This window comes from Triturus cristatus, chromosome 9 (assembly GCF_964204655.1).
Source record: "Triturus cristatus chromosome 9, aTriCri1.1, whole genome shotgun sequence".
Taxonomy (NCBI): domain Eukaryota; kingdom Metazoa; phylum Chordata; class Amphibia; order Caudata; family Salamandridae; genus Triturus; species Triturus cristatus.
Window position 1 is genome coordinate 1,191,416,554 of NC_140592.1, and position 27,125 is coordinate 1,191,443,678.

At 45.9% G+C, this 27,125-nt stretch overlaps 1 protein-coding gene across 2 annotated transcripts in view; it reads right to left on the minus strand.

Moving 5' to 3' along the window:
* The window catches only part of AQR (aquarius intron-binding spliceosomal factor), a 396,399-nt gene that overhangs the window by 208,127 nt on the left and 161,147 nt on the right, over nucleotides 1-27,125 (minus strand). For both annotated transcript variants that reach the window (XM_085627198.1, XM_085627199.1), the window contains exons 22-23: nucleotides 7,481-7,550; nucleotides 2,705-2,815 (exon numbers count right to left, since the gene is read on the minus strand). In XM_085627198.1, the coding sequence (XP_085483324.1) occupies nucleotides 2,705-2,815; nucleotides 7,481-7,550 (181 nt within the window). The remainder of the gene's footprint in view (nucleotides 1-2,704; nucleotides 2,816-7,480; nucleotides 7,551-27,125) is intronic.

The following is a 27,125-nucleotide window of genomic DNA, read 5'->3' on the forward strand; positions in this document are numbered from 1 at the left end:
CGTCGACGTCAAGCATCAGCGTCGACGTCAAGTATCGACGGCAAGCATCAGAGTCGACGTCAAGCCTCAGCGTCGAAGTCAAGCCTCAGCGTCGACGTCAAGCCTCAGCGTCGACGTCAAGCCTCAGCGTCGACGTCAAGCATCAGCGTCGACGTCAAGCATCAGCGTCGTCGACGTCAAGCATCAGCGTCGACGTCAAGCATCAGCGTCGACGTCAAGCCTCAGCGTCGACGTCAAGCCTCAGCGTCGACGTCAAGCCTCAGCGTCGGCGCCAAGCCTCAGCGTCGGCGCCAAGCATCAGCGTCGACGTCAAGTATCGACGTCCAGCATCAGCGTCGACGTCAAGCCTCAGCGTCGACGTCAAGTATCGACGGCAAGCATCAGAGTCGACGTCAAGCCTCAGCGTCGAAGTCAAGCCTCAGCGTCGAAGTCAAGCCTCAGCGTCGACGTCAAGCCTCAGCGTCGACGTCAAGCCTCAGCGTCGACGTCAAGCATCAGAGTCGACGTCAAGCATCAGAGTCGACGTCAAGCATCAGCGTCGACGTCAAGCATCAGCGTCGACGTCAAGCATCAGCGTCGACGTCAAGTATCGACGGCAAGCATCAGAGTCGACGTCAAGCCTCAGCGTCGAAGTCAAGCCTCAGCGTCGAAGTCAAGCCTCAGCGTCGACGTCAAGCCTCAACGTCGACGTCAAGCCTCAGCGTCGACGTCAAGCATCAGCGTCGACGTCAAGCATCAGCGTCGTCGACGTCAAGCATCAGCGTCGTCGACGTCAAGCATCAGCGTCGACGTCAAGCCTCAGCGTCGACGTCAAGCCTCAGCGTCGACGTCAAGCCTCAGCGTCGGCGCCAAGCCTCAGCGTCGGCGCCAAGCATCAGCGTCGACGTCAAGTATCGACGTCCAGCATCAGCGTCGACGTCAAGCATCAGCGTCGACGTCAAGCATCAGCGTCGACGTCAAGCATCAGCGTCGACGTCATGGCTCTCGACGTCATGGCTCTCGACGTCATGGCTCTCGACGTCATGGCTCTCGACGTCATGGCTCTCGACGTCATGGCTCTCGACGTCATGGCTCTCGACGCCATGGCTCTCGACGTCATGGCTCTCGACGTCATGGCTCTCGACGTCATGGCTCTCGACGTCATGGCTCTCGACGTCATGGCTCTCGACGTCATGGCTCTCGACGTCATGGCTCTCGACGTCATGGCTCTCGACGTCATGACTCTCGACGTCATGACTCTCGACGTCATGACTCTCGACGTCATGGCTCTCGACGTCATGGCTCTCGACGTCATGGCTCTCGACGTCATGGCTCTCGACGTCATGGCTCTCGACGTCATGGCTCTCGACGTCATGGCTCAGCAGCCTCCTTGACGTGGGCCTTTTCTTGGGACGACGGAGAGCATTGGCGTCACACCTGCTCTCGACGTCGCCGTCCTCGATGCTGACCGGCTGGGGAAAGCCCCCGAGGCCACAGCATGGGACGTGGTAGAGGACCTAACCTCTCCTTACCCAGGGGCTGAAGAAGCCTAAACAGGTGTCAAACATAAGACACAGGCAAGCACAGAAGACAAACTCTGTGAGCTTCAGCTTTGGCCTTTATGACCTACCGCAGTCAAAGCACTTGCTAAACAGGTGTTCAAATCCGATGCTATAGAGGCAAGCAAACTGCAGAAATTCTGCCAAAAAACCACAGCAGAATGTAGAGAAAGGCCAAAGACGTCGAATGAAACTTCAAATCCAGAACAAAAATCACTCAAAATGAATAAAAGCTCAAAAAAATGAAGAGCTAATGCTCCAGGGTCCTGCCAGCAGGAGCCGGAAAAAAGAACTGAAAGTAACTTGGGTTGGCTGTGCATCCTGGGATACCGGGGGTCTCTGGAGAGTTTCTTAAAGGCACGGTATCCCTTTAGCAGACACATAATGACAGCCTATAGGGCTTGTCTGTCCACCCCTTCCTCTCTATTGTTTAAAGGGATTTTGGTGAAGGGAGTGTGAGATAATAAAGGAACATGTCAAATGTGAATAAAAATGACATTTAAACTTTATTTTGGCTTTTGTGTTCACTTCAGAGGAAGTGCTGGCCAGTGCAGCCTTGTTGTGATTAGGCTGTATTATTTTGTCTGTCTCTTAAGTGTCTTTGCAGGTTTGCAAATGCGGGACAGCTTAAGAGATATTTTTGATTGCTCCGGGGTCCCCGCACATGGGCGGGGATTATTCATAGATGATGACTATACACAGAGATCCCCTACTACAGAACTTGTCGTAACTGCTACCTGCCTATGTCACGGCCTACTTTCGCCCGTATTCATATCAATGTTGCTCCTGATGTATATTGCCTAATTGTCTTATCGACCTGTATCCGCCTCAACCCACTTGTAAAGCGCTCTGATAAACGCTTGGGTCATGTTCGCGCTATACAAAGCTTTTTAATGAATAAAATAAATAAATAAACAACGGGGGGTTCTCAAAGCAAGCACTACTGTCACAGGGTAATTAATAGATATTTTATTGCACTATGCTTGATTCCTCCTTAACAATGGAATTGCAGTGACTTTCAGACACACCTTAGTTGTGGGTAACACAAAATATGACGCAAAAGTGTGGTATGAGGCATGCTCGCTTAGAAGGTGGGTTCATGAGACCCTCCGGAGAGAGGCACAGAAACAGTGAATTTTAGCCTTTTCCAGATGTCAAATGGTTACCTGGTTAGAGTGAGTAACAATTAGAGTGCGTTGTTCCGGGAAGTTGTGGTAGAGATTAGAAATGATCTGCACAGCAACGTCTGTTTTTCCTGTGCCTGGAGGTCCTACTACCTACACACACAAAGGGGAAGAAGTCAGGATCCATGCCAAATTTTGCACGTAAAAATAATTTGCATTTGTAGTAGGTGTTTCCAGCATGAATGACTCAATATAAAACAAACTCTTCTGTTCTAAAGATGCATTAGATAATTAAGAATACCAAACTCATTAAATGAACTCTTAAGGAACATGGGTATGGCAGATCCTTTTTCAAACATTATTGCACATTAAAGGCATGTCTCTGTTCTTCTTACTATGACATTACTAATGGCTCAATCAGACATTTTAAAAGTCAGATCTACAGCTGGCAGGCTCCAAGGTGGCACTACCTGATGCTCTATCAGTGTCGCAAATTCTGAAGATGCATCTAATTTCAGACTTGTGCAGTCTTAATACTCGCACTGATCTGTCAATCCATTTTAATATCTTGCTGTGTGGCACTGCAGGTACTATCCAAAGAGTCACAACCACACTTCAATGTAAATTTGACTTAATACCATTGTCCCTTAAATATCATTCTACAGACAAATCCCATGTACAACATTCACAGATTCAGAAATAAGGCAATTTGACAACATATAAAAGGTCAACTCCACTCCTGCACATCTATTACGCTGGAGTCACCCAATTGCCAATGACCATGTGACATATAGGGCACCGTTAGCTCTGGCATTTAAGCCAGCAGTTCTTTGCATACTGGGACTTGAAGGATGGTATCTATAGCTGAATAACAAACTGACAAACACACACACACAAGACTGACAGCTAAATTACTGGTTTTGCCCCCACAAATTCACTTTTCTTGTCATGGATTCTTTTGCAAGAAATACAATTTCTTTAGAACAAACCTGCTTCCTCCACGGAATTTATATATTACGCACATTTATATGGTGCAGATTCTGCCATTAGTATGGCGTTGTAGCACTATCGGGTTTTGTTACAGTCTAGCTCTGATTTTAAGGATTCCAAGCAGGCTGGAGTTTGGTAGTGTTGCTTGAATGGATAAATACGATGCCACTGAATACCATGATATGTGCAGGTCCGACAATGGCAATATCATTAAATGCAATGTCAATGTATGACATAATTTATGCCTGCACAACAGTGTCACTATCTGCAGTAGCAATGTCAATCTATGCCATAATACAAGCACAAATGACAATGTTGTTGCCAGTAAAAGCAAAGTCGACGTACACTTTATAGGCTATACACAGTTAGTCCTTTAATCTGGGGCTTAAAGTGAATTGTTTTTACAAATGTTTCCAATACCAGAGCAAAAACGATTGGGGAGAGGTGGTATCCTTGTCTCGTTCCCCTAATTATTTTAAGACTTCGTATGTTATTAATTTTTAGTATCTTGCGTGGTTGTACAAAGTTGGCTTTAATCAATTGTTTTTTATATGATCCACGGTTATTTTTGTCCATCTATTTCTATACATAGACACGGATTAGAACCAGAGTTTCTTTCTGGGGTGGGGAGAAAGGATTCTAGTGGGACATAAGAGACAAACTCCGTAAATTAATCAACACAAAAAGTATCCTACAACCTAATTATTAGACCTTCTTTTCATGGTATAAATAGGTTCATATAGGAAAAACTGTCAGGGACCCTAATAAGCTAAGTTGTTAGACCCTCGCCCACTCCATTAGTGGCATGCTTCATTATTGGCTCTCACAGTGGTCCCTATAAACTAGGGTGGGCTCAAACATATTCCGGGGAGCAGTTCTGATATTTCCTACCAGAGTCACAAAAGCCATAAAAATAAGAGAATCAAGACAGCACCAACATAGAGCGATCGGAGCAAAGAATAGGTGTCCCCAAGAGACATGGCACCCTTGCCAAAGTGAGTACTTAACATGGGGAAACCTTTGCAATATGGTATGTCAGCTAAAGAGGAACTTGATGAGAAACATGTATAGCGATGATATACATTTTTCCATTCCCGACAGTGTTCTTTCCTATCAAATTAAACGAAGTGTGACTACAGGGACATGTCTCTCATTGTTCTTATGGCGTTGTAACTATCACGCAATTAAGTGAGCATAATGGACCCAAAATATTCACCAATCAAGACATGCTGCATGTTTGGAGTGGCTTTTCAACAGTGCCTTCACTGTATGTTTCTCTAGTTTTATACAGAAACTTGAGATGCATGTACAATCCTTCGCGGATGTAGCCTAGGATTGTCTTGCATGCTAGTGTGTCATGCTAATTTTTTTTAATCTCACTTTTTTATGCTTGAGGAATTCCAGAGGATTGACTAAACAATGTTTGGTACAGGGATCAACATACCCAACAAAAGAGAGATTAAGTAGATCTTGATGCATGATACAGGTTACATGTTCTGTGTGCCCCGACTCTTACGGATATGACCTGCGACTCTAATTTTACCAATTAATACACAGGACAGAAGATTAAGTCCTGGAGAAAGCCCTAAACTCCTAGAGATCACGCATTTAAGGCTGAAACATATCACCAACATAAAAGGTATAGGGACACCATTTTCAACTGTAGGAAAGTGAATAATTTTGTGGTGTGGGTGTGAGACCTCATCATGTGATAATGCCACAATCTTTATCAGGTCCAGTCAGATTTCTTTAACAAACCTCTTAGCTCAGTTTTGGCTAGTTGTGGCACAGAGCAGTCAGGCTTAATCAAAGGGACAAATGTAAAGCGTTTAGAAGTACTAAAACAGTACATAAGTGAGAAACAACACAATACAAATTTGCCACCATTTTGTAAACATACAGTATATTTTTATCTTCAAACAGACACCAAAATGACAATAATCTATTGAGGGAAACCTGAGATACAATTTTTCAAATGTAAGGAAATTCTTTTTTAAAGGTGCAATAAACTGTTGTAATTGGCTGAGCAGTTCTTAGCCAACTGGCTAGTACATATATTTATTTTAACTTGAAAGGGCCACAACATGTCAGGGTACCAGTCACAGTTCCCACTTAGGTTCATGAAGACAGTTAACTGTCGCTTCTAGCAGTCACAGGTTCCTCAATGTCTTTCTCCTTTAACATGGTCCAGTCAAGAAGAGGTCCTGATGCTGATGATGCAGGTTGAGATTCTGAAGACACAGAAGCAATACAGTGAGATTTCCTGGGGCACACTAATTTCAGGGGTAGTCTCTGGCCTCTGGACTTGATCTCCCTCCGTGCCCCAGGGGAGTCAAAGGGTCTACCGGGTACAGCAGGTTCAGCAGTTGCTTCCAGGTAAGAAAATATTTTCTTTTTGGGGGCTAGGGTTCACTTTGACTTCGGCTACTATTCCCATGGCCTTGGGGATACCTCAGGAAGGTCAGGACTCAGTCGTTCAGCAGGCACTTCGGCATTAAGCGGCAGTCAGGTGCTACTGGGCTGCTGGACTCTCGAAAAGTGCAGGTTTTTTCCACCCTAAGCTTTTGGTGGTACTGAAGCTTAACAGGAGGCTAACGACCTAGCTCTTGGTGACACTACGTCTCTCCTGGTATGAGTAGAGCTCTTTTCCACAAGTGGGCATAGCAGGAACAGCTTCCTTTGCAGCTGCCTCTGTTACAGCAGGTGCAATTCAGTCCTTGGTGCTGCCGCCAAATGTTGGGTTCAGGGAGCAGCAGGACAGTTCCTATTCTGTCTTCTTTCCAGTTCAGTAGTGATCTGAGGACTGTGGGTCTAGGAGCCCCTTATATGCTATTTTTGCGTTTATGGGAGGGGAGGACATGCTAGCCAATGACACCAGAGCTTCCACGAGGCAACCCTTCCCATTTTACATCACTTCTTGGAGGTTTGATCACCAAACAATCCGAGAACACCCTTCTCTACCCAAATCCAAGATGTTGCCAGCCTACGTTTCCTGTGAGGAGCCCTGGGCACGCCTCTGGGCGGTACACAGCATAATGAGCCACTCCTTTTGGAAAACTGGTTCTGCAGCATGTTTTCTCCCCTACAGGAGATGCCAGCCTGTCTGCCTACATAAAGGAGCGGGCAGGCAAATGTGGCTCTATAAAGGCAGGTGAACAGATCTGTGATGGCAGTTGTTACTCGCCTGAACAAATCAAAACAGTAGCAGTAATAGTGGACACTGTACTTTTTAGTTCTGCACTTAGATCAGATGTAAATCAGTCCTGATTACATTCTAATATGACCATTACATGCTCTGGAAACAACCCTCATTGCTAATCTTTAGCATACAGGGGTATTAACCACAGCTCTGTAAATAAGACTTGCTTCAAAGCTACAGCCTCTTGCTATTGCAGTCCAGAGATTATTGCAGACCATAGGTACTGAAGACTCAGCTGAAGCAATGTTGCTATTTTTGTATAAGTTCTATACTGTCTCCATTAACCTCTCAAATACTAATGCCTCATACAGGCACGATCTGAATGCATTTCTTTTTATAAATCCACAGGTGAAGTGAATCTGTGGAAATGCACTCTGCATAACGTTCACCTTGTATCTAAAGGCATGATCTTAAACAAACAGAGCGGTATGCCACAGAAGATTATTATTTCTGATACCCATGCAGTGAAGAATAGGCCTTCAGCTTTAACTGCGGCCTCTACCTTTATCCGATTAATCACACCATGTCCATGGGAAAGCAAATGCCAAATTGTATCTATTTCTTCTTTGTCACCTACTTCTATCTATAGCCAACTCAATGGCTAACTGGTGGTGGAAGTCCACACTTACCATGGTTAGTCCAGGCTGCATGCCAGCTCGAATTGCCTCCGTCTGGGTGGGGGTGAATGGAATGGTGTTCCTGGAAAGAAAAAACATGTTTCAAAAACACAATTTTAGATTAGACAGTAGGCCAATAGTAGCATGAGGGAACATGGAGCTAAAGATGGTGAAACTGGCACATTGACAACTGTGAAAAGTGAAGTCCTTTATTTGCATTTGCAGAGCCAAGGATGTGAATCTTAGCCTTCCTGCACTGAATACAGCATTACAAACAATTGACTCTCCACCGGGATTGTTCGTAAAAGAAACTGCAATACCACTGATAAAAAACAATAAGTCCCAACATCATAACAAATGATAGGCCAGTGCCTGCATCCCAAAGATGCTGCACACTCGTCCTCCACTATGGTATCTTCTTTGATGTTCATAAACATTACAACACCTCCATCTACAAAATAGGATCCCAGACCACAATTTAATTCTTTACATTTCATAATGAAAACTACCCAATAGGATGAAGCATTATATGTCTTAAAAAAAAAAAAAAAAGAGTGAAACAATTAAATATCTAATGAAACCCTATAAGATGAATTTAGCTGAAAAGCGCACTTTAACATGAGAACTATAACTGCTTCTTTACGGGTTCTAGAGGCTTCGCTTTCCCAGAATTAATAAGCAATATAAGATAGGACAGGTCATTTTTCCCTCTCCATACAGAAAGGATTACTTAGGGACAGTTGCGCATTATTTTGCCTTTTTCATAGCTTTTTAATCGGACTGTATTTGGCTTCATTTTATACCTTTAGCCATCAGCTATGAAATGGTTCTCTTCCAACGTTTATTTTTGTTTTTCTTTGTTTATTAATAGAGGAGTATCTCTCTTAATCTGCCAATTCAACTGCTGCAAAACGCTCTCTAACTAGTGGGTTTTCTGTGTTAAGAAGTCTTAGAAAGATATATTTATGTGGATGAGTGTGATCTATGTCAGTAAATGCCGAGAGAAGAATAAAGGTCAGAGAGGAAGCTCTAACTGAAAAATAAATTAAACTTCTATCTGAGGGACCATTTTCTTTGCACTTAAAGGGACAGAAGAGGCCTCAGAACTGGATGCAATCCAAACTGACACCCTGTACGGTCTTTCAAAGAAACAGTCATCACCAGCATTTAATGTCAAGAACCTCACCAGCGTCTTTAAAACAGAGGTTCCTCCCACAACTCAGGATTTGCAGCTCAGTGACACCGAGACATGATTCACCATCAATATGGTGCCACTACATGACATTAATTACAGATTTAACATCCAGTTCCTCAACATCTAAGGTGAAGCCTTCACAGAGGCTCCACAACCTAAGCAAATAGGACCCGACCTATGAAGAGAAATCTTGCCACTGCAGTGGACACCATACAAAGTACAGACTGAGGACAGGTGACAGACTTCCATGGGCAAAGCCGAGCCTGCAATGCTATTCCTGCCATCCTGCTGGGGTGGGACTCGATCCCCAGACGGTATCTGTGTTCTTGCAAGGGGAAGAAGCCCCACTCGCCACCAAAACCAAAGCCGGCACCCTGCAGCGTGGGTGAGCAGGGGCCAAGGGCTAGCCCAGTCTCCAGGTTTCACCTTTTTTGGTCTCCCTAGAACCTGGACTTGGTCTGACTGCATGCAAAGAAGTGACCCAAGTCACGGCGGAGCTTTCCAAAGGTAATTCTATTACGTCCCCATGATGGGAAAAAGAAAGGGGAGTCATTTAGACCCAATAAGGGAGAAGGACGATGCACAACGTAACACAATTAAAAGCTATTTGACCTCTGTTATGGGTGCCATTGAGAATGAGATTGGCAAGGTTGAGGCTAAGATGGACTCAGCAATAAAAATGTCCAGTTCTACCATTGTTAAATCTACGCAGGTTGATCATACTGAACAGGTAGAGAAAGGTCATAATAGTCGGACCTTGACCATGCCCAAGTCCTCAAAGAAAGTGGAATCATTATCTCTCGGAGAAATCCTGGATTATTCTCCTTGCCTGACTTCTAACCCCTGTGCGATCACAGATGCGCAATCATTATCTGCACTGGAAGTTATATCCCGGTTGAATATCCCTCCTTGCAAGAAAAGCAGGCAACATCTGAATATAGAAGAGCCATCAAAGCCCATCCCCCTAACTCGAACTCTTGTCCTTCGACCATACAAGGATTAAATTAAAAGAAAACTACAGGGAAAAAACACACAAGAAAGACACCCAATGGAGGGTCTGCTATGAAGTAGCCAGGTGCGAATTATCTTGTCAGTTTTGATCAATTGTGTGAACAGTTAAATTATGTTCCGGGACATATGAGAAATTAATTTCCTTATAGGGAAAGATTGAGGAAGTAAGAGGAAGTAATCTCAGCCCAAGAAAGGCTAATAAGTAGAGTAGATGCACTGGAAGAGCAAGAGAATTCTCAAGGGTTTCGAAGGGCTAATATTGGGTCTGTAAACAAAGAATATGCCGTGCGACAAAGAGAAAAACAAAGCCACATACAACCCCCAAGGCCTGAAATTCCATTGCCTTCTGTGCAGCTGCTGGATAGACAAATGGCTTGTGGTTTTCACTGGACACAGATCAAAGGTTACTTCAAGCATCCCAATAGTGTCAATCAACGTGACCTAAATAAAATACGACCTCACATTCCAACAGAGTGCACACCTTACATAATAGTATTGGAAAATGTCCCCTCACTCCGGCAGGCACAACATGAATCCCATGCATCCCTAGTGAACAAAGTCTCCTTATAGCTGAAGAGGAATTCTAACTGGTCAAGCCATCTTACTAGGGAAATTATTTCCACAAGAAGTCAACTGGGTGGGTTCGGCCCTAAAGTTATCCCCTGAGGATTGTATAATTGTTAATTTCAAGAACCCGCACCAGATCAAAACTCTTTTGTGCAGTTTCTTAAAAAACCTTTCTCATGCTGAGGGTTTTATAGCACAACCTCTAGGGTTTTTTTTTATCAGCCGAAGGTCTGTGCATTATTAGGACATCCAAATAGATCATCACAGTCAGACCCTAAAACAGACAAAGCAGCTCCCTCTAGATTGCAAAATGACCTACCCCTCTCAAACAGATTTGAGGTTTTGTCAGACCTGGAATCACAAGATTGACAGTCAATGAACTTAGGGAGCATAACACCAAAAGAATACTGTATAGTACCATCTGTGCCACCTCATCCTGTGTCTAACCCTGGATTCATCCGGAAGGAGGGCTTTAGTATTGTCTCATGGAATATTGCGGGTCTTCGCTCCAAGATAGATAACCAGGACTGGAAAATGTTGGTAGAACAACAAAATCATCTGCTTCCAGGACACCTGGCTAATAGACTCCCCTCATGTTGACGGATATGCCTCTTATTATGTACCAGCACTACTGTTCGGATGACAGGTCAAGCTAAATGGGGCCTAGCTACTTTTATATGAGTGGCTCTGACAGACATTACGATAAGAGAACTGTGTATATGCCCGTATTTTCAGTTGCTTATAATCACCCTGCCTAAATCATTTGATTTGCTTTTAACTAATTATTATTATAATATTTTTGATCCAACTGTGAGTAAGATCATAGATGACTTAGAGGATGTAATAACCCAAGCTCAGAACAATCATCTAAAGGATCTTCAAATAATATGGGCTGGGGATTCTAATATAGGAATTTGTGACCGTAGAGTTCAGGCATAGTGCGGTATCTGTGATGAGAGGGATCAGCTTCTGATGCACTATAAACATACGCCCTACGGGGACTCATTGAATAGAGTTGCTTTTGTTAAGAATCTGAAATGTGCTCAAGATCTTGATACGGCCATCTCTCCCCAGATTCCAACATAGGTCGGCCCCATATTAAATTCTACAATCGATCACATTTTAATCAGTGAAGACTTAAAAAAGTCCTGTACGGGATGTGTGGTAATGGCTAGCTGTATAAGTGATCACAATCCCATTGTATTACTCTAAATGTAGCCGTGTTCACTAAGAGGGATAAGAAACTACAACACAGGGTAGCATACAATATAAATAAGGGCCTGAATATTAAATGGGGAAAAATGATAAGGTGGCCTTTCTTACAGATCCTATAGGAAATAATCAGGCTCAAATTGAGATAGCCCTCTCAGATTCTGCCACCCCGGATGGGGTCATTAGGGCCTTTATAAATCTTACTGGCCTTATGGCAGACAAATTAACCAAATGCAACAGAAAAGCTCCTGATACCCCAAGATGGTTTAATAAGGCCTGTTCAGAAGCCCATAGGATAATATGGCCTGCTCTTAAAAAGATTCTGAGGAATAAGGCTGAAATAACCAAAGCCAAAAGATTTTTAAAGAGGTATCTAGGAAAAGGAAATTGTACTTGAAGGATAAGGCCTGGGAAGATTTAAAAACTGCCTCAACGCTGAAAGACTCACGTGCCTTCTGGGAGGTTGTAAACTCAACCTCTATGCTTGGAGTTGAAATGCTTAACTACATACCATAGTACTAGCTAAAGATTGGGTAAAACACTTTTCGGAAATATTCTTCCGAACCCTCAGCTAGTAAATAAGTCTCCGGCCTCAAAAACCCCCTTTGATATAAGATCAGCTCAGACCCTGAGTATCTCAATAGAGGCGAGTGATGTACTCTCTGCAATAGAGAATAGTCACCCAGAGAAAGACCTGGGTCCGGATAGAATCCCAGTTGATTTGTACAAGTATTTACCAGATTTCTGGGCTCCTTTAATAACTAATTTTTTAAAGGTCGCCATAGTGGGACGTCTAGTTAAGACTTGGTAGGGATCCATTATAGTTCCGATGTTTAAAAATGGGGATAAAAGCCAACCTCATTGCTACCGCCCAATCTCCCTGCTCGACAGCTCAGTTAGAATCCTGGGCAGGGTTATCCTGGCTAAATTAAAACTCTGGGTGCTTGAGTCCCAAGCGCTCTCGATTTACCAGTTTGGATTCCGGCCAGGACTTGGAACTGGGGAACACAAACAAAACCTGGCATTAATTGTCCAAAAATATACAAAAGCACAAAAGGGCTGTGTACAATTAACCTTTATAGACTTAACATGTGCTTCTGACACAGTGAATCGCTCTACATTATGGTCCATAATGGCACAAATGAGGATTGATGGTTCAAATATTACCCTGCTCAGTAGGCTCCATGAACACACCTCAGTCTCAGTACGTTAAAGCAGTAAGGGGGATCTAACTGAAGAATTCCCCTGTGATGTGGGTGTAAGGCAGGGCTGTGTCCTGGCCCCATTCCTCTTCTTATTATATATCAATGGGTTAGGAGATCAATTATGTAAGGTGGGGAAGGACACCCCGAGGATTAACTTGTGCCAAATCCCTGTACACCTATATGCTGATAGACAGGACAGCTAATGGCCTAAAATTAACACTTGTCTCTTTTAATGTTTCTATAAATGACTTGGGATTAAAGGTCAATCGCATTAAATCATTTATAATGAAATGTGGGCCAAAATAGACTAAAACAGGGAACTTTTTACTAGGGGGTGGAAGAAATCAAGAAAGTCCTGCATTTCACTTACCTGGGGGTACCATTTGATGTAGATTGTAATTGGAAATCTGTTTTAAATGTTAGAGCCATGCTATTTCAAAAATCGGTTGATGCTATTTAGGTCGAGCCTAGTGCAGCGCGCATGCGCAGCCTCTAGGAGATGACTTCTTGGAATCGGTCTGCACTTTTCTGAAACACGTGCGTGTGGCTCTTTTTTTGCAGTAATTGTATTGGCCTTTGCCTTTCAGAAAAGAAAGCACGCAATTGGCCAAGAGTGGCGCACAGGGGCAATCTGTTTCTAATTAGCGTGGCCGTGCTTGTTTACATTTGCCTGTCTCGTGGTCACTTTCACTTTTGTGCCCTGCTGGTTTCTTTCAGTCGCTCCACTTTGAGCTCCATTGCGGTATGTTATTTGTCTTTGCGTGTTGTGCAACCCTTTACCAAGCCTCAGCGATGCTTTTCTTTAAAGCCGAGTTGTAAAGGAGGTAGGTTACACTGTTGCGGCGGCACATCATTCTGCTGCCACTTTTATTATGCTCAAAATATACAAGCCAGCGCAGTCCAAAGTCCTGTCTACACCCATCACTGTAATATCATCAAGACATCTTTGCCTGCTGTGCGTGCTCCGCAGCAGCCCTTTTTTCATTTTGCAGAAGAATAACATATCTGTTGCAATTGACCACACGCTGTTGAAATCAGACTAGTTCTGCGTAGACTGCTAAGCACTGTGTGTTGTGGACTGCAGTCACTTAGCACCAGGTATGCGATTCCTCAGGTGAGCCTACGGTGATTGCTAAATCACTGTGTGCGTAATGCGATTCTCCACATGAGTGTAGAAATGGGGGGGCATCCTTGATTAAAATATGTTTTCAGCAATTATGTATTCACAGGCCCTGAAAGGGATCTTGATTGATGAAAAGTTGAGTGATTGTCAAGATTAAGTTCGTACTTCAGAATGTTATTTTCGTTGTCTTTTGCCTCTGCTGATTATTACTAATTCTTGCAAATTCTAGAATTCTCTATTGACACATACTCCAGCTTTTCTCTCCCTCTCTTTCAATGGCATGTCCCTTCCTCTTTCTCCCTCTTCCTCATTCAGAAAGCAAGTTCAAAATCTGGTGGGCCATCTCGACATTTCATCTTTCTCAGGTTAATAAATTGTGTACTGTTAAACAGGGAAATAATCACACTTGTTTTTATATATATTTGAATGGTGCAGCAGGTGCAATGGCACCGGGCCAAAAAGTTGTCAGAACTCCTCTAAACACCTAATATTGCTATATTTTACTACTAAACAGGCAGTCAAATTGCAGTTACCTTGCAGTTGAAAGAGGCTTTATTTAGATGGTGCAGCAGGTGTAGTGACACTGGGGCCCAAAGCTCTAGGAGCCCCTCTAACCACCAACTATTGTAATATTTTACTACTAAACAGGCAGTCACAAGTGCTCTACAGCATAGCTTAAACACATTAACAAAGCCAATAGCTCTGGCAAAACACTTATAAGGTCCCAAAGGCGAGACCTATTGGCTATGCCAATGCTCGTTTTAGATTTGCTAAGAGATTGGGACATAAGCCCATCAAAGAAATCTTATGTATTTATAAAAGTAAAAGCCTTTCAGTGATAACTTTTGGAGTTGGGTTTGGGGATATGTAAATTGCAATTCACTCCAAATAACAGAAAGGAAAATGCTACTTACCCAGTATGCATCTGTTCTTGGCATACAGAGCTGTAGAGTCATATGCTTTAGCATAGATAGCCATCTGGTGTTGGTTCCAGATTATCTGCACTTTGTTTTTGTTCGAAGAAGTCTTGTAGTCACGAGGAAGGGGACTCCTCCTTTAAGGGTAGTGCGTATGGACATCGACTCCATCCTTAGATTGTTTTGCCATAAAAGGTGATGGAGTTAGTAAAGCAATAAAGGGAGATGTCCATGTAAATTGTATCTAAGTAAGATATCACTGTAACAGGTAAAGGTAGCCGGGGAGGCGGGTGGGCGCACACGACTCTACAGCTCTATGTGCCAAGAACAGATGCATACTGGGTAAGTAGCATTTTCCATTCAAGGCATATGAGCTGTAGATCATATGCTTTAGCGTGGACTATAAAGCAGTTATTTCTGAAGCGGTGGCTAACCCGTAGCTGTTGCAGTGGTTTGAAATAGTGTTCATAAAACTGCCTGGCCCACACTAGCTTGTTGTTTTGCTAACACATCCACACAATAATGTTTTGTGAATGTGGGTGGTGTAGACCATGTTGCAGCTTTGCAGATGTCATCTATGGTTATGTTTCCTAAGAATGCCATAGAAGCCCCTAGTTTGCGTGTAGAGTGCGCTCTAGGGGGAATTGTTAATGTGCGTTTAGCTTTGATGTAGCATATTTAAATGCACTTAACTATCCACCTTGCAATGCCAGATTTTGAAATGGGATTGCCTTTATGTGGTGGAGCAAAAGTAAGAAAGAGTTGTTTGGTTTTCCTAAACGGTTCTGATCTTTTTATGTAGTATAGTAATGCCCTCCTAACATCTAATGTGTGAAGGGCACGTTCTGCCACTGAATCTGGTTGAGGGAAGAACACAGGTAACTCAACAGATTGGTTGATATGAAAGGCAGAGATGACTTTAGGTAAGAATATGGGGTTAGTCCTAAGAACCACTTTGCTTTGATGTATTTGCAAAAATGGTTCCTCTATGGTTCGTGACTGAAGCTCACTGACTCTTCTTAGAGCTATAAGGAAGGCTACCTTCCAGGTGAGAAATTGTATTTCACATTTGTGCAACGGCTCAAAGGGTGGACCCATGAGTCTTGCAAGGACTATGTTGCAATTCCACACTGTAGAAGGTGGAAGTCTGGGAGGAATGAGTCTTAAGTATTTCCATAAAAGCTTTAATAGCGGGCACTCTAAAAAGAGACAAGTTCTGTCTATTTTGCAGATATGCAGCTATTGCAGCGAGATCCAAGCGTATGGATGTGTACGCTGTGAGAAAGTGGCTCTGTATGGAATATGCTACTTACCAGTATGCATCTGTTCTTGGCATGTAGAGCTGCAGAGTTGTACACTTAGCATAGATCGCCATCTGGTGTTGGGCCCGGATGTTTGCAGTTTGTTTTTGTTCTTTGGACAGTCTTTGGAAGTCACGAGTTCGGTGACTCCTCCTTCGGTCCGTACTGCGCATGGGCTTCGGCTCCATCCTCAGATTGTTTTTCGCCAACAGGGAAATGATGGAGCGTAGTAATAACAGTGAGAAACCCATGTGTGTTGTATCTAAATAAGATGGACTGGAACGGATACAGGTAGCCGGGGAGGAGGGTGGGCGTGTACAACTCTGCAACTCTACATGCCAAGAACAGATGCATACTGGTAAGTAGCATATTCCGTTCGAGGCATATGAGCTGCAGATTGTACACTTAGCATAGATTATATAGCAGTACCCAACCTTAGCGGCGACCACCGGTATCCGTTGCAGCGGTTTGAAAAAGTGTCTTTAGTACAGCCTGGCCCACACTAGCTTGCTGCTTGGAATGCACGTCTACACAGTAATGTTTTGTGAAGGTGTGCAGTGTTGACCATGTGGCTGCTTTGCAGATGTCATCTAAGGGTATGTTCCCTAGAAAAGCCATAGAAGCCCCTAACTTTCTAGTAGAGTGGGCTTTAGGTGGAACAGATAATGTTCTTTTTGCCTTTTGATAGCAAATTTGTATGCACTTTACAATCCACCTAGCTATCCCTGATTTAGAGATGGGGTTGCCTTTATGTGGTGGAGAGAAGGAAACAAACAATTGTTCAGTTTTCCTGAAAGGTTGTGTCCTCTGTATGTAGTACAGTAAAGCCCTCTTAACATCGAGTGTGTGTAGGGCCCTTTCCGCAACAGATTGAGGTTGCGAGAAAAAGACAGGTAATTCCACCGATTGATTGAGATGGAAGGGGGAAATGACCTTGGGCAGAAACTTTGGATTTGTACGAAGTATCACTTTGCTGTGATGTATTTGTAAGAAAGGTTCCTGTATAGTGAACGCTTGTATTTCACCAACCCTTCTAAGGGAAGTGATAGCTACGAGGAAAGCTGTTTTCCAGGTGAGGAACTGTAGCTCACATTTATGCATTGGTTCGAAGGGCGGACCCATTAGCCTTGTAAGAACTACATTTAGATTCCATATAGGGGAAGGTGGTGCCATGGGAGGAATTACTCGTTTAACACCTTCCATAAAGGCTTTAATAGCGGGCACTCTGAACAGTGATAAATGCTGTCTGTTTTGTAGATAAGCAGCAATCGCTGCTAGGTGTAGGCGTATGGAAGAATATGCCAGGTAACACCTGTGAAGATGGAGCAGATAGCATATGATCTGCTGTATGGATGCATCTAAAGGGTTGATTGTATTGTTACGGCAGTAAACCACAAATCTCTTCCACTTTGCGGCATAGCATGCTCGAGTGGTAGGACGTCTGGCTTCCTTGATAATGTTCATGCAATCAGGGGGAAGGTTAAGGTACCCAAAGATTTCAGGAGCCAGATCGCAAGGTTGAGCTGAGCTGGGTCCGGGTGCCTGATTTCTCCATGGTTCTGAGTTAGGAGGCATGGGGACAGGTGCAGTTTTTGATGTGGTACCACTGAGAGCTGTAGTAGAGTGGTGTACCACGGCTGCCTGGCCCATGTTGGAGCTACCAGAATGAGTGTGAGGGAGTGCTGTTGTAGCTTCCTTACCACTAATGGAATTAGCGGGAGAGGTGGAAAGGCGTATGCAAATTTGCCTGACCAGTTCATCCATATCGCATTGCCTTTGGACAATGGGTGTGGGTATCTGGCGGCGAAGCTTGGGCATTTTTTGTTTTCGTGGGTGGCGAAGAGGTCTATTTGAGGATGCCCCCACTTTTGGAAGAATGGGCGAAGAACCTGTGGATGCAGTTCCCATTCGTGTAGTTGTTGTGTTTGTCTGCTGAGCAGATATGCCATGGTGTTTTGTACGCCTGGAACATGCTGTGCCAGGAGAAAGATGTTTTGAGGAATTGCCCATCTCCATATGCTCTGTGCTAAGCGGGAGAGCTGGGGAGAGTGTGTCCCCCCCTGTTTTTGGATATAATACATTGCAGTCATATTGTCTGTGCGAATGAGGACTGCTTTGGCCGAAATCTGTTTTTGAAAAGATTTTAGGGCTAGAAAGATCGCCAAGAGGTCCAGATGGTTGATGTGGAGCGACTTTTGCTGTGGCGTCCATAGACCTTGCATTGTGAGGTGTAAGAGGTGCGCTCCCCAGCCGGAGAGCGATGCGTCCGCTGTTAGAATCACCTGAGGAACCGGGTCCAGGAACGGCCGCCCTTTGGAAAGGTTTGTGGTGTTCCACCACTGCAGAGAGTGATGGGTGCGGCCGTCCACCAACACCAGGTCTCCGTCAGCTGACCCTGGGCCTGGTTCCACTGTCGTGCTAGGCACTCTTGGAGTGGACGCATGTGGAGTCTTGCATGGGGCACTATGAAAATGCAAGATGCCATCATTCCTATGAGCTTCATAAACACTCTTGCTGGAAGAGAGTGTTGAGGAAGGAATGTTTTGCGCAATGGAGGTGTCTATAGTGGCCCCGAGATATTGCTTTGTGTGAGATGGTAGGAGGTGGGACTTTTGGTAGTTCACCGTGAAGCCTAGCCGGTGGAGCAGTTGAATGGTGCTGTTGGTATGTTGCACACATTGGTTGTAGGACGCGGCTTTTATGAGCCAGTCGTCTAAGTAAGGGAAGACGTGAATATGTTGACGTCTGAGGTGTGCTGCTACAACTGCTAGGCATTTGGTAAACACCCGTGGTGCGGTGGTGACCCCGAAGGGGAGAACTGTGAACTGGTAATGTTGACCGTCCACCACAAACCTGAGGTACTTTCTGTGAGAAGGGTGTATTGGAATGTGAAAGTATGCGTCTTTCAGATCCAAGGTAGTAAGAAAGTCTCCCTGACAGAGGAGCGGGAGGACTTGTTGTAGGGTGACCATGTGGAAATGGTCTGAATGTATGTATGCATTTAGAGGCCGGAGGTCCAGAATAGGCCTCAGGGTCCCGTCTTTCTTCGGTATTAGGAAATACAGAGAGTAGACCCCTAGATTTTGCTGATTGACGGGGACCTGCTCTATAGCGTGTTTTTGGAGGAGGGAGAGCACCTCCTGTTTGAGCAGTGTGGAATGTTCTTGAGACATTGGACGGTGCCTTGGTGGGATATTGGGTGGGGTAGATGTTAGCTCGAGACAGTACCCTGACCGAATAATTTGGGTCACCCATTTGTCCGATGTTATAGACTCCCATGCGTGCATAAAGTTTTGTAGTCTGCCCCCGACCGGAGTGGGATGGTCTGGGGGGAGCGGAGGGAAGTCATTGTGCTGGCGGGGTGGCAGAACGGGTGGTGTTAGTTTTGCCCCTGCCCTTATTGTTGTTGCCTCTGTAACCACCCCTTTGGTAGCCCTTTGAAAAGGTATTTTGAGGAGGGGATTTGTAGGAGGTAGAGGCGCTATCGGTGGAGTAGCCTCTGCCTGTGCCACGAAAGGATGAGCGTCGAAAGGAGCGTTTAGGGGTTTGTGATTGCAATGCCCCCATAGACTTTGCTGTGTCTGTGTCCTTTTTCATTTTTTCTAATGCTTCGTCTACCTTTGGCCCGAAGAGATTTTGTTGGTCAAAGGGGTGATTTAGTATGGACGCCTGGACTTCAGGCTTGAACCCTGAGATCCTGAGCCAGGCATGACGACGAAGCAGGACACTGGTATTTATGGCTCTAGAAGCAGTGTCGGCTGCATCGAGGGCACACTTAATGGAGGTGTTAGTAATTAGCTTACCCTCCTGTATCAGGTCATGAGCTTTGCGTTTGTGTTTTTCTGGGAGGTGCTGTATAAGAGCCTCAAGCTCATCGTAGTGTGCTCTGTCATAGCGCGCAAGCAGCGCTTGTGTATTTGCAATGCGCCAAATGTTCGCGGCTTGTGAGGCGGTGCGTTTGCCAGACGCGTCTAGAAGTTTAGATTCCTTATCTGGCGGTGGGGCCTCTCCTGAGGACTGGGAGTTAGACCGCTTTCTAGCTGTGGACACAACTAGGGAATCTAAGGGAGCAGGGCCCTTAATGTATGTAGGGTCTGTGGGTGCCGCTTTATGCTTTTTTTCTATTCTAGGGTTTAAGACCCTGGCCCTGACAGGGTCTTTGAACACCTCTGCAGCATGCTTGGTGACACCCTTAAGCATGGGCAAGATAGCTGTGGACTTGTCCTGAATATCGAATGTATCCAGTAAGAAGTCGTCTTCCACTGGTTCACTATGCATTTCCACCCCATGGTAGTTTGCTGCTCTCTGCACTAAGTGGTCAAACCCTAATGAGTCCTCCGGGGGAGACGGCCTGGATGGGTATAGGTCGTCCTGAGGCACATCCGGTATGTCAGGGTTTTGGTAGTCTTCCCATGGGTCTGGGGTCCCCGGTGGAGTGGGGTCCATGGGGGCGTCCGCCGGGTCATAATCTGGATCCCAGTAATCCGGATCTGGGGACGGGGTCGGGGAATGATGAGGCAAAGGTGGCGGAGACCTGGGAGGGGGTGGAAGAGGTGGAGGAGGGGGAGGAGGAGGTAGTGGGGAGGGCACTCTGAGAGGAGAAGTAGCAGAGTCCTTCCGCTTGGGCGGTGGAGGAGGAGCCGGTGTGTCAAGACGCCTTTTCTTGACAACTAAAGTCAATAGCCCAGTCTTTGGATCCTTAAATAAGGTCTTTTGTAAAGGATCTGGTGTAAAGAGGTCCAGTGGCACCGAATCGTCCGCTGGCGCCGATGTTTTCGGAGCCGAGGATTTTGATGGTTTGTCTGCGCCATGCTTTTTTGGAACCTCCGGTTTTTTCGGCGTCGAAGTAGTTTTCGGCGCCGGAGCGTCGGTGCCGAGGGATTTGTGTTTGTGTTTTGTCGGCACCGAGAGTCCAGGCTTCGGCACCGGTGGCTTCGGAGTCGAGCTGGGCGTCACTTTCTTCGGTGCCGGACGATGTTTATCGGCACCAGGCGTCGGCTGGCTCGAGCCCGAGCTGCCGTGAGACCGGTGAGGCTACGACACCGGGCCCGAAGGTGGGGTGATAGAAGCTGTGTACTTGGTTTTACCCAGGCCTGCAGGCGAGGGTGTAACCTGAGTCTCTTTGGTTTTGGGCGCGGGGGTGGGAGGGGGTAGAGTACTCATGACCCTCTGCGCCGGTGTGATGTCCTCCACGTCGGAGTCGTCGGCCTTGGAAGCGCCGACGTCTTCCTCCTGCTCGGTGTGTTGTTGCCCCGAAGCTCCGGTGTCGTCTCCGAAGATGTCCGGTGGAGCCGCGGTCGATGTGTGCGCTATGGTGCGTCGAGCTCTTCGATCCCGGATGGTCTTTTTGGAGCGAAAAGACTTACAGGCGGGGCAGTCTCTAGCCTCGTGTTCTGGGGAGAGGCAAAGGTTACACACCTGATGGAGGTCGATGTGGGGAAATTTAGACCCACATTTTGGGCACTTTTTGAACGGAGTCCTTTCCATCGGCCGGGACCGGAGTCGAGGAGGGCCCGAAGGCCGGTGCCGATGTGCGGAATGGAGAAAAGTGCCGCTTCGAGAGATGAAGATATGATGAAGAAACTCGAAGAACGAGGATTTTCCGTCGAGGCTGGAACCGTAGAAGTTCGAAGCCGGAGCACGAAGTATCACATCCGAGCCCGATGGCGGAAAAAAACAATCTGAGGATGGAGCCGAAGCCCATGCGCAGTACGGACCGAAGGAGGAGTCACCGAACTCGTGACTTCCAAAGACTGTCCAAAGAACAAAAACAAACTGCAAACATCCGGGCCCAACACCAGATGGCGATCTATGCTAAGTGTACAATCTGCAGCTCATATGCCTCGAACATACTGTTCCCAAATAGATACAGGGTGTACAGAGTCCACAGTCCCCAGAGGCTTGGCAGAGGCTAAAGTTAGATATAACCTTACTCACTAAAGTGGTAGCTTGGTCGAGCAGTAAGGCAGTATCAGAGGACAGTGTAAAGCATTTGTTGTACACACCCAGTCAGCAAATGGTCTCACACACTCAATAACTGAACTCTAGGCCAATGGTTTTTATATAAAAAATATATGCTTGTTTTATTTTAGAACCAACAATTGGATTCAAACTATACTTTCTCAGAATGAGATGCTTTATATAAATATTTTTGCAATCTGCAATTGACTTTTGTAAACAGTTACAAGTGGTTGCAATAGGCAACAGTATTTTAAACACAATAATGCATTGAGTTCAATGGAAGATTCATGTTATTTGCCACAGATTACTTTTAGGATTACTTTTGGAATTCCAGGACTGGATCCTAGATTCAGTCCTGGGTCAGTACTTGGAATCAAGTGATAAAAGTCTACTTAATTAATGTGATGATTTTTAGACAATATTTTGCTATTTTAAAAGTTGACACTTTGAAAATATTTCATAGAAAACAGTCAATGATTCCCTATGGCAGAAAATTCAAGTTACAGGTATAGTATGTTCTCGTTACTTTTGTAATCCAGTACTGGGTGCCTAGACTCAGTACTGGGACCTTTATCCAAAACAGGTAAGTAATTACGTTTTCAGATATTATACGATTTTTAAAGAATATTTAAAGATTGCAGAAATTGACACTTAGAAGAAATTTCACAGAAAAACAATCAATGATTTCCTACGGAAGAAAATTGGGTTACTCGTAAGTACAGTTGTAAGTAGTTTCCAGAGTCAGTGCTGGGTACCAAGATCCAGCACTGGGAGCTCACCTAAGAGCAGGTGAGTATTTTCGTTTTCGTTACTCGGCTGATTTTTGGTGAATATTTTTAGTTTTGAAAAGTCAACACTTAGAAGAAATTTCAGGAAAAAGCCAGTCAATGTTACCCTATGAAGAAAATTGAGTTATAGGTTTAAAGGTAAGTACTCGACTGGGAGAGTTGAGGTTCTGGGCATAGACTCAGGGGTCCCCCAGGGTCAGGTAGGTACAGTTGGTTCACTCCCAGCAGCACTAGGGCGGCCGGGTGCAGAGAGAGTTAGGCCCAATGTTATCCTATGAGGGATAGGGGGGCCTGGGTTGGAGGCTGCTTACTAGCAGGCCACGCGACTGTGGGAGCTGGGCTCCTGGTCACTTACTCAGGGCAAGTGGGGAAGTAGATAGGTGTAGAGGTTGCACTGCCAGGGCCACTTGGGCGGCTGGGTGCAGGGTGCTTTTGAGCCTTCGGGCGCTCAATTGATTTCAATAGGAAATCTCCGGTTTAGAAAAAGACTGCAAGCTCGGGGACGAGGATTCTTCAGGTGCCACCACCACTTCGAGAGGTAAGTTGGGTAGTTGGAGGATAGGTAGGTTCCCCGGGATTGGGCACAGGGGGCCGCGGGGCGCCGGGTGCAGGGGTGCCTTTTGGTGTCGGGAAATCTTACCCTCTGTTGATCGCGGTTGGGGGGGCACCTTGTTCTGAGGCTGCAGGCTTCTTCAGGAGTGTCGAGGGAGGTCCTTGGGTGCCGGACTCGGGGTCACAGTCGCCGGGGGGTCGTCTTCGTGGTCTTTGTTCACTCCGGCACAGGCCAGGCTTGGCTGGTGCAGAGTGTGCTGGGTTCGCGGTTCCGGGCTGCTGCCAGGGATTGGAAGTAGATTTTGAGTAGAGCCTCGGGACGGAGCACCAAGTTGCTGGCACGCCGCGGATGCGGTGACACTGACGACTGCAGTTATCATTGGGATACGCGACCAGTTGGCGAGTGACACCCATATGAGTGGTTCGTAGCGCTAGGACTGTGGAAACTACCAGGCCCAGAAACACCGCGGGCAGCATCATCACCTGTTGGCCCTCCCATTTCCCGGCGGCGGATCTAAAAGCGCCTCGCGCCTCCCGCTTCGCGGGACGCGCAGCGCTAGGATGATGGACATTGTTGATTCCTGTTGAAACTACCAGGCCCAGAAACACCGCGGGCAGCATCATCACCTGTTGGCCCTACCATTTCCCGGCGGCGGATCTAAAAGCGCCTCGCGCCTCCCGCTTCGCGGGACGCGCAGCGCTAGGACTGTGGACATTGTTGATTCCTGTTGAAACTACCAGGCCCAGAAACACCGCGGGCAGCATCATCACCTGTTGGCCCTCCCATTTCCCGGCGGCGGATCTAAAAGCACCTCGCGCCTCCCGCTTCGCGGGACGCGCAGCGCTAGGACTGTGGACATTGTTGATTCCTGTTGAAACTACCAGGCCCAGAAACACCGCGGGCAGCATCATCACCTGTTGGCCCTCCCATTTCCCGGCGGCGGATCTAAAAGCGCCTCGCGCCTCCCGCTTCGCGGGACGCGCAGCGCTAGGACTGTGGACATTGTTGATTCCTGTTGAAACTACCAGGCCCAGAAACACCGCGGGCAGCATCATCACCTGTTGGCCCTCCCATTTCCCGGCGGTGGATCTAAAAGCGCCTCGCGCCTCCCGCTTCGCGGGACGCGCCGGGCTAAGCCCGGGCAAAGGGCGGGCCGTCTACGGCCGTCCAAGGCCGGTAAAGGCTGGGCTGGGCCCCCCTTCTGTCACCCGTGATCCGGTCACCCCAAGTAAGTGACCCCATATAATTACGTGTTTGCTCCTACATCCTGTTTTGTCCCAGACCATTTATTCAAGCCTGTTATTTCTTGTCTGCAATGGATAAAACCCCGTTGGTAAAAAAGTCCACCAATGGAACTTTGGATCACTTCGTTATTAGGACAATCCCGGATCCAGATTGGGAGGACTCTCTAGCAGCGCAGCGTGCTGACAGACGCCGCTCGATTGAGCATATTAAGAACATGCGTATGTCTCCTCAACCAAGCACGTCAGCCCATGATGGTTCCCTCGCAATTCCAACAGCTTGTGAACGTTCTAGCAGCGAAAGCAATCCATTGCTTTTACGGGACAGATCCAATCTGATAGCCTCTATTACTGATCATATTGTTGATTCTATTAACGAGTTAAGTGTAATTATTTCTACCTCTTCCTGTGACCTTGTTTCACCAGCTAAGTCCAGGGCGTCTACCTTGTCACCTGTGGTAGCGTTACCCCAAAAAAAGAAACATTCTGGGAAACTTAACCCTGATCCTCCCAAAGGTCCCCCGCCACCAAAAAGAAGGAGAAAGTTAGGAGGTAGAACCTCTAAGGGTAAATCGGGTAGGCATACCCAAATTCCAAAGCAAAATCCCGATCCTGTTAACATTCCAGCGTTAACTACCCCGCAATTTCACATGCTATCCCCCGGTCTATTCCTCAATCCATTCCATCTAAGGATACCCCCACTATTAATATAACTAGGTCTATCGAGCAAATAGTGCGATCCTTTATTCTCCCAGTAATAGAGAGATTGAACACCATTACTCTCCAATTAGGGTCCTTAGGAGAGCTAGTCAGGGAGAACTCAGTAGCAAAGAAGACTCACCCTAACAGTGCTCCATCATCTCTCCCCCCGGTAACGGTAATACCGATCCCCCCACCCGTCATCTTGGAAAAAGGGTTATTACCTTCTCTGATATCTGTTCCATCAAAGCTCCCTCCTGCCCCAGTGGAAAAAAGTTGTGTTACAAATAAGAATCGACCCCGCCCTCCTCAAAAGGGTGAGGTAAAAAACTTCAATACCTCTATCTCAAAATCGTCCCAGTTAAACACGCCATGCTCATTACGCCCATTTTCTGAATCCAGGGTAAATACACAGGTGGGTGGGAATTTTACAAATCTAAATCCGACCCCTGTCCCAGGTAACCATCCAAAACCTGAGGTAAGGCGAGAGCATAGCACTAGGTTAGTTGACCTCCCCCCGGAAGTGGCTCCATATGTAGTCATTCTGACAGGTGTCCCGCCCTTAGAGGAAGGCAAGACGGAAGATTTTTACCAACTAAAAAACAAAGTCCTCTTCTGGCTTAGCCAAAATCGGCCGCTTCCCCCGTATCTGAATGGTGCAATCATTCATGTCAGGCGTTTGCCCTGGCTGGGCTGTAGATCGAAAAACCTATTCGGTGACATTATTATTGTTAATTTTTCAGATCGAAGAACTGTAAGATATATTCTAGATGAATTTCAGGAAATTGGGTCAGGGGGCATTATGACACGCGATCTGCTATTCTTTTACCCAAGATCTGCTGTAGACTCCATACCTAATCTGGGACTTCTAACTAGTTACCCTAACGAGCGTTCTAGGTATAGCCGTAATAATGGTTTGTTTAACATCAATTCCTTTAACGGTTTCAATCCATTTTACGGCCTTAAACCTTTTTTAGCTCCCTATAGGTTTGACTATCCATCAGGCCTGGACATAAATGACTGACTGGCTCAATCTACGCAGTCCCCAGTCTGTCCGTCCCGTTCACTTCCTGAAAATGAAAACCAAGTACTTCAGCTCCCTTCTGTCAGTAGGCCTATGGAGGTCCATCAATCCACACCCCAGGGTACATTGGATATCCAATTAGACCTAGGTTCCCCAAAGGTTATGACAAAACCCTCTGGTGGCGTTACTTTATCTGTGGAGGGTTCGGTTAACTCTGCCCTCTCCCCCAAAACTAATTTACCAGCTGACGATCTTCTTTCTGGGGGGGGTCCAGTTAACATCGACCTTTCTCTCAAATTTATTTTCTGGAACATTGCAGGCTTACGTTCTAAGGCAGACAATCCATCTTGGCTCTCCGTCATTAGGGAGCATAAAATTGTTTGCCTGCAGGAAACCTGGTTGACAGCACCTATTCACCTGCAAGGATACAAAACCTTTAACTCATTTGCCCAACCATCTACATGTGGGCGAGCGAAAGGTGGCCTGGTAATTTATTTCTCGAATGAACTTCTAACCACAGACATTAAAGTCATTAATAGCAATCCCTATTCCCAGATTCTTTTGATAACACTCAACAAAACACAGTTGTTCTATATAGTTAACTTTTATAATAATTTGACCCCAAAGGACATACTTCCAGTCCTGGAAAATATCTATCAACTCTTATCAGAAGAGCGTCTTAACCATTCTAATTCCAGAATTTCCATAGTCTGGGGTGGAGATTTTAATCTTAACCTCTGTAAGGGAGGTGATTCAAACATCTGTGTTATTGTGGATGACCTAGGTTATAATGTAACGCATTTCCCTCATACTAAACTAGGGAATTATCTGACCGAGATAATATTCAATTTAGATCTCGG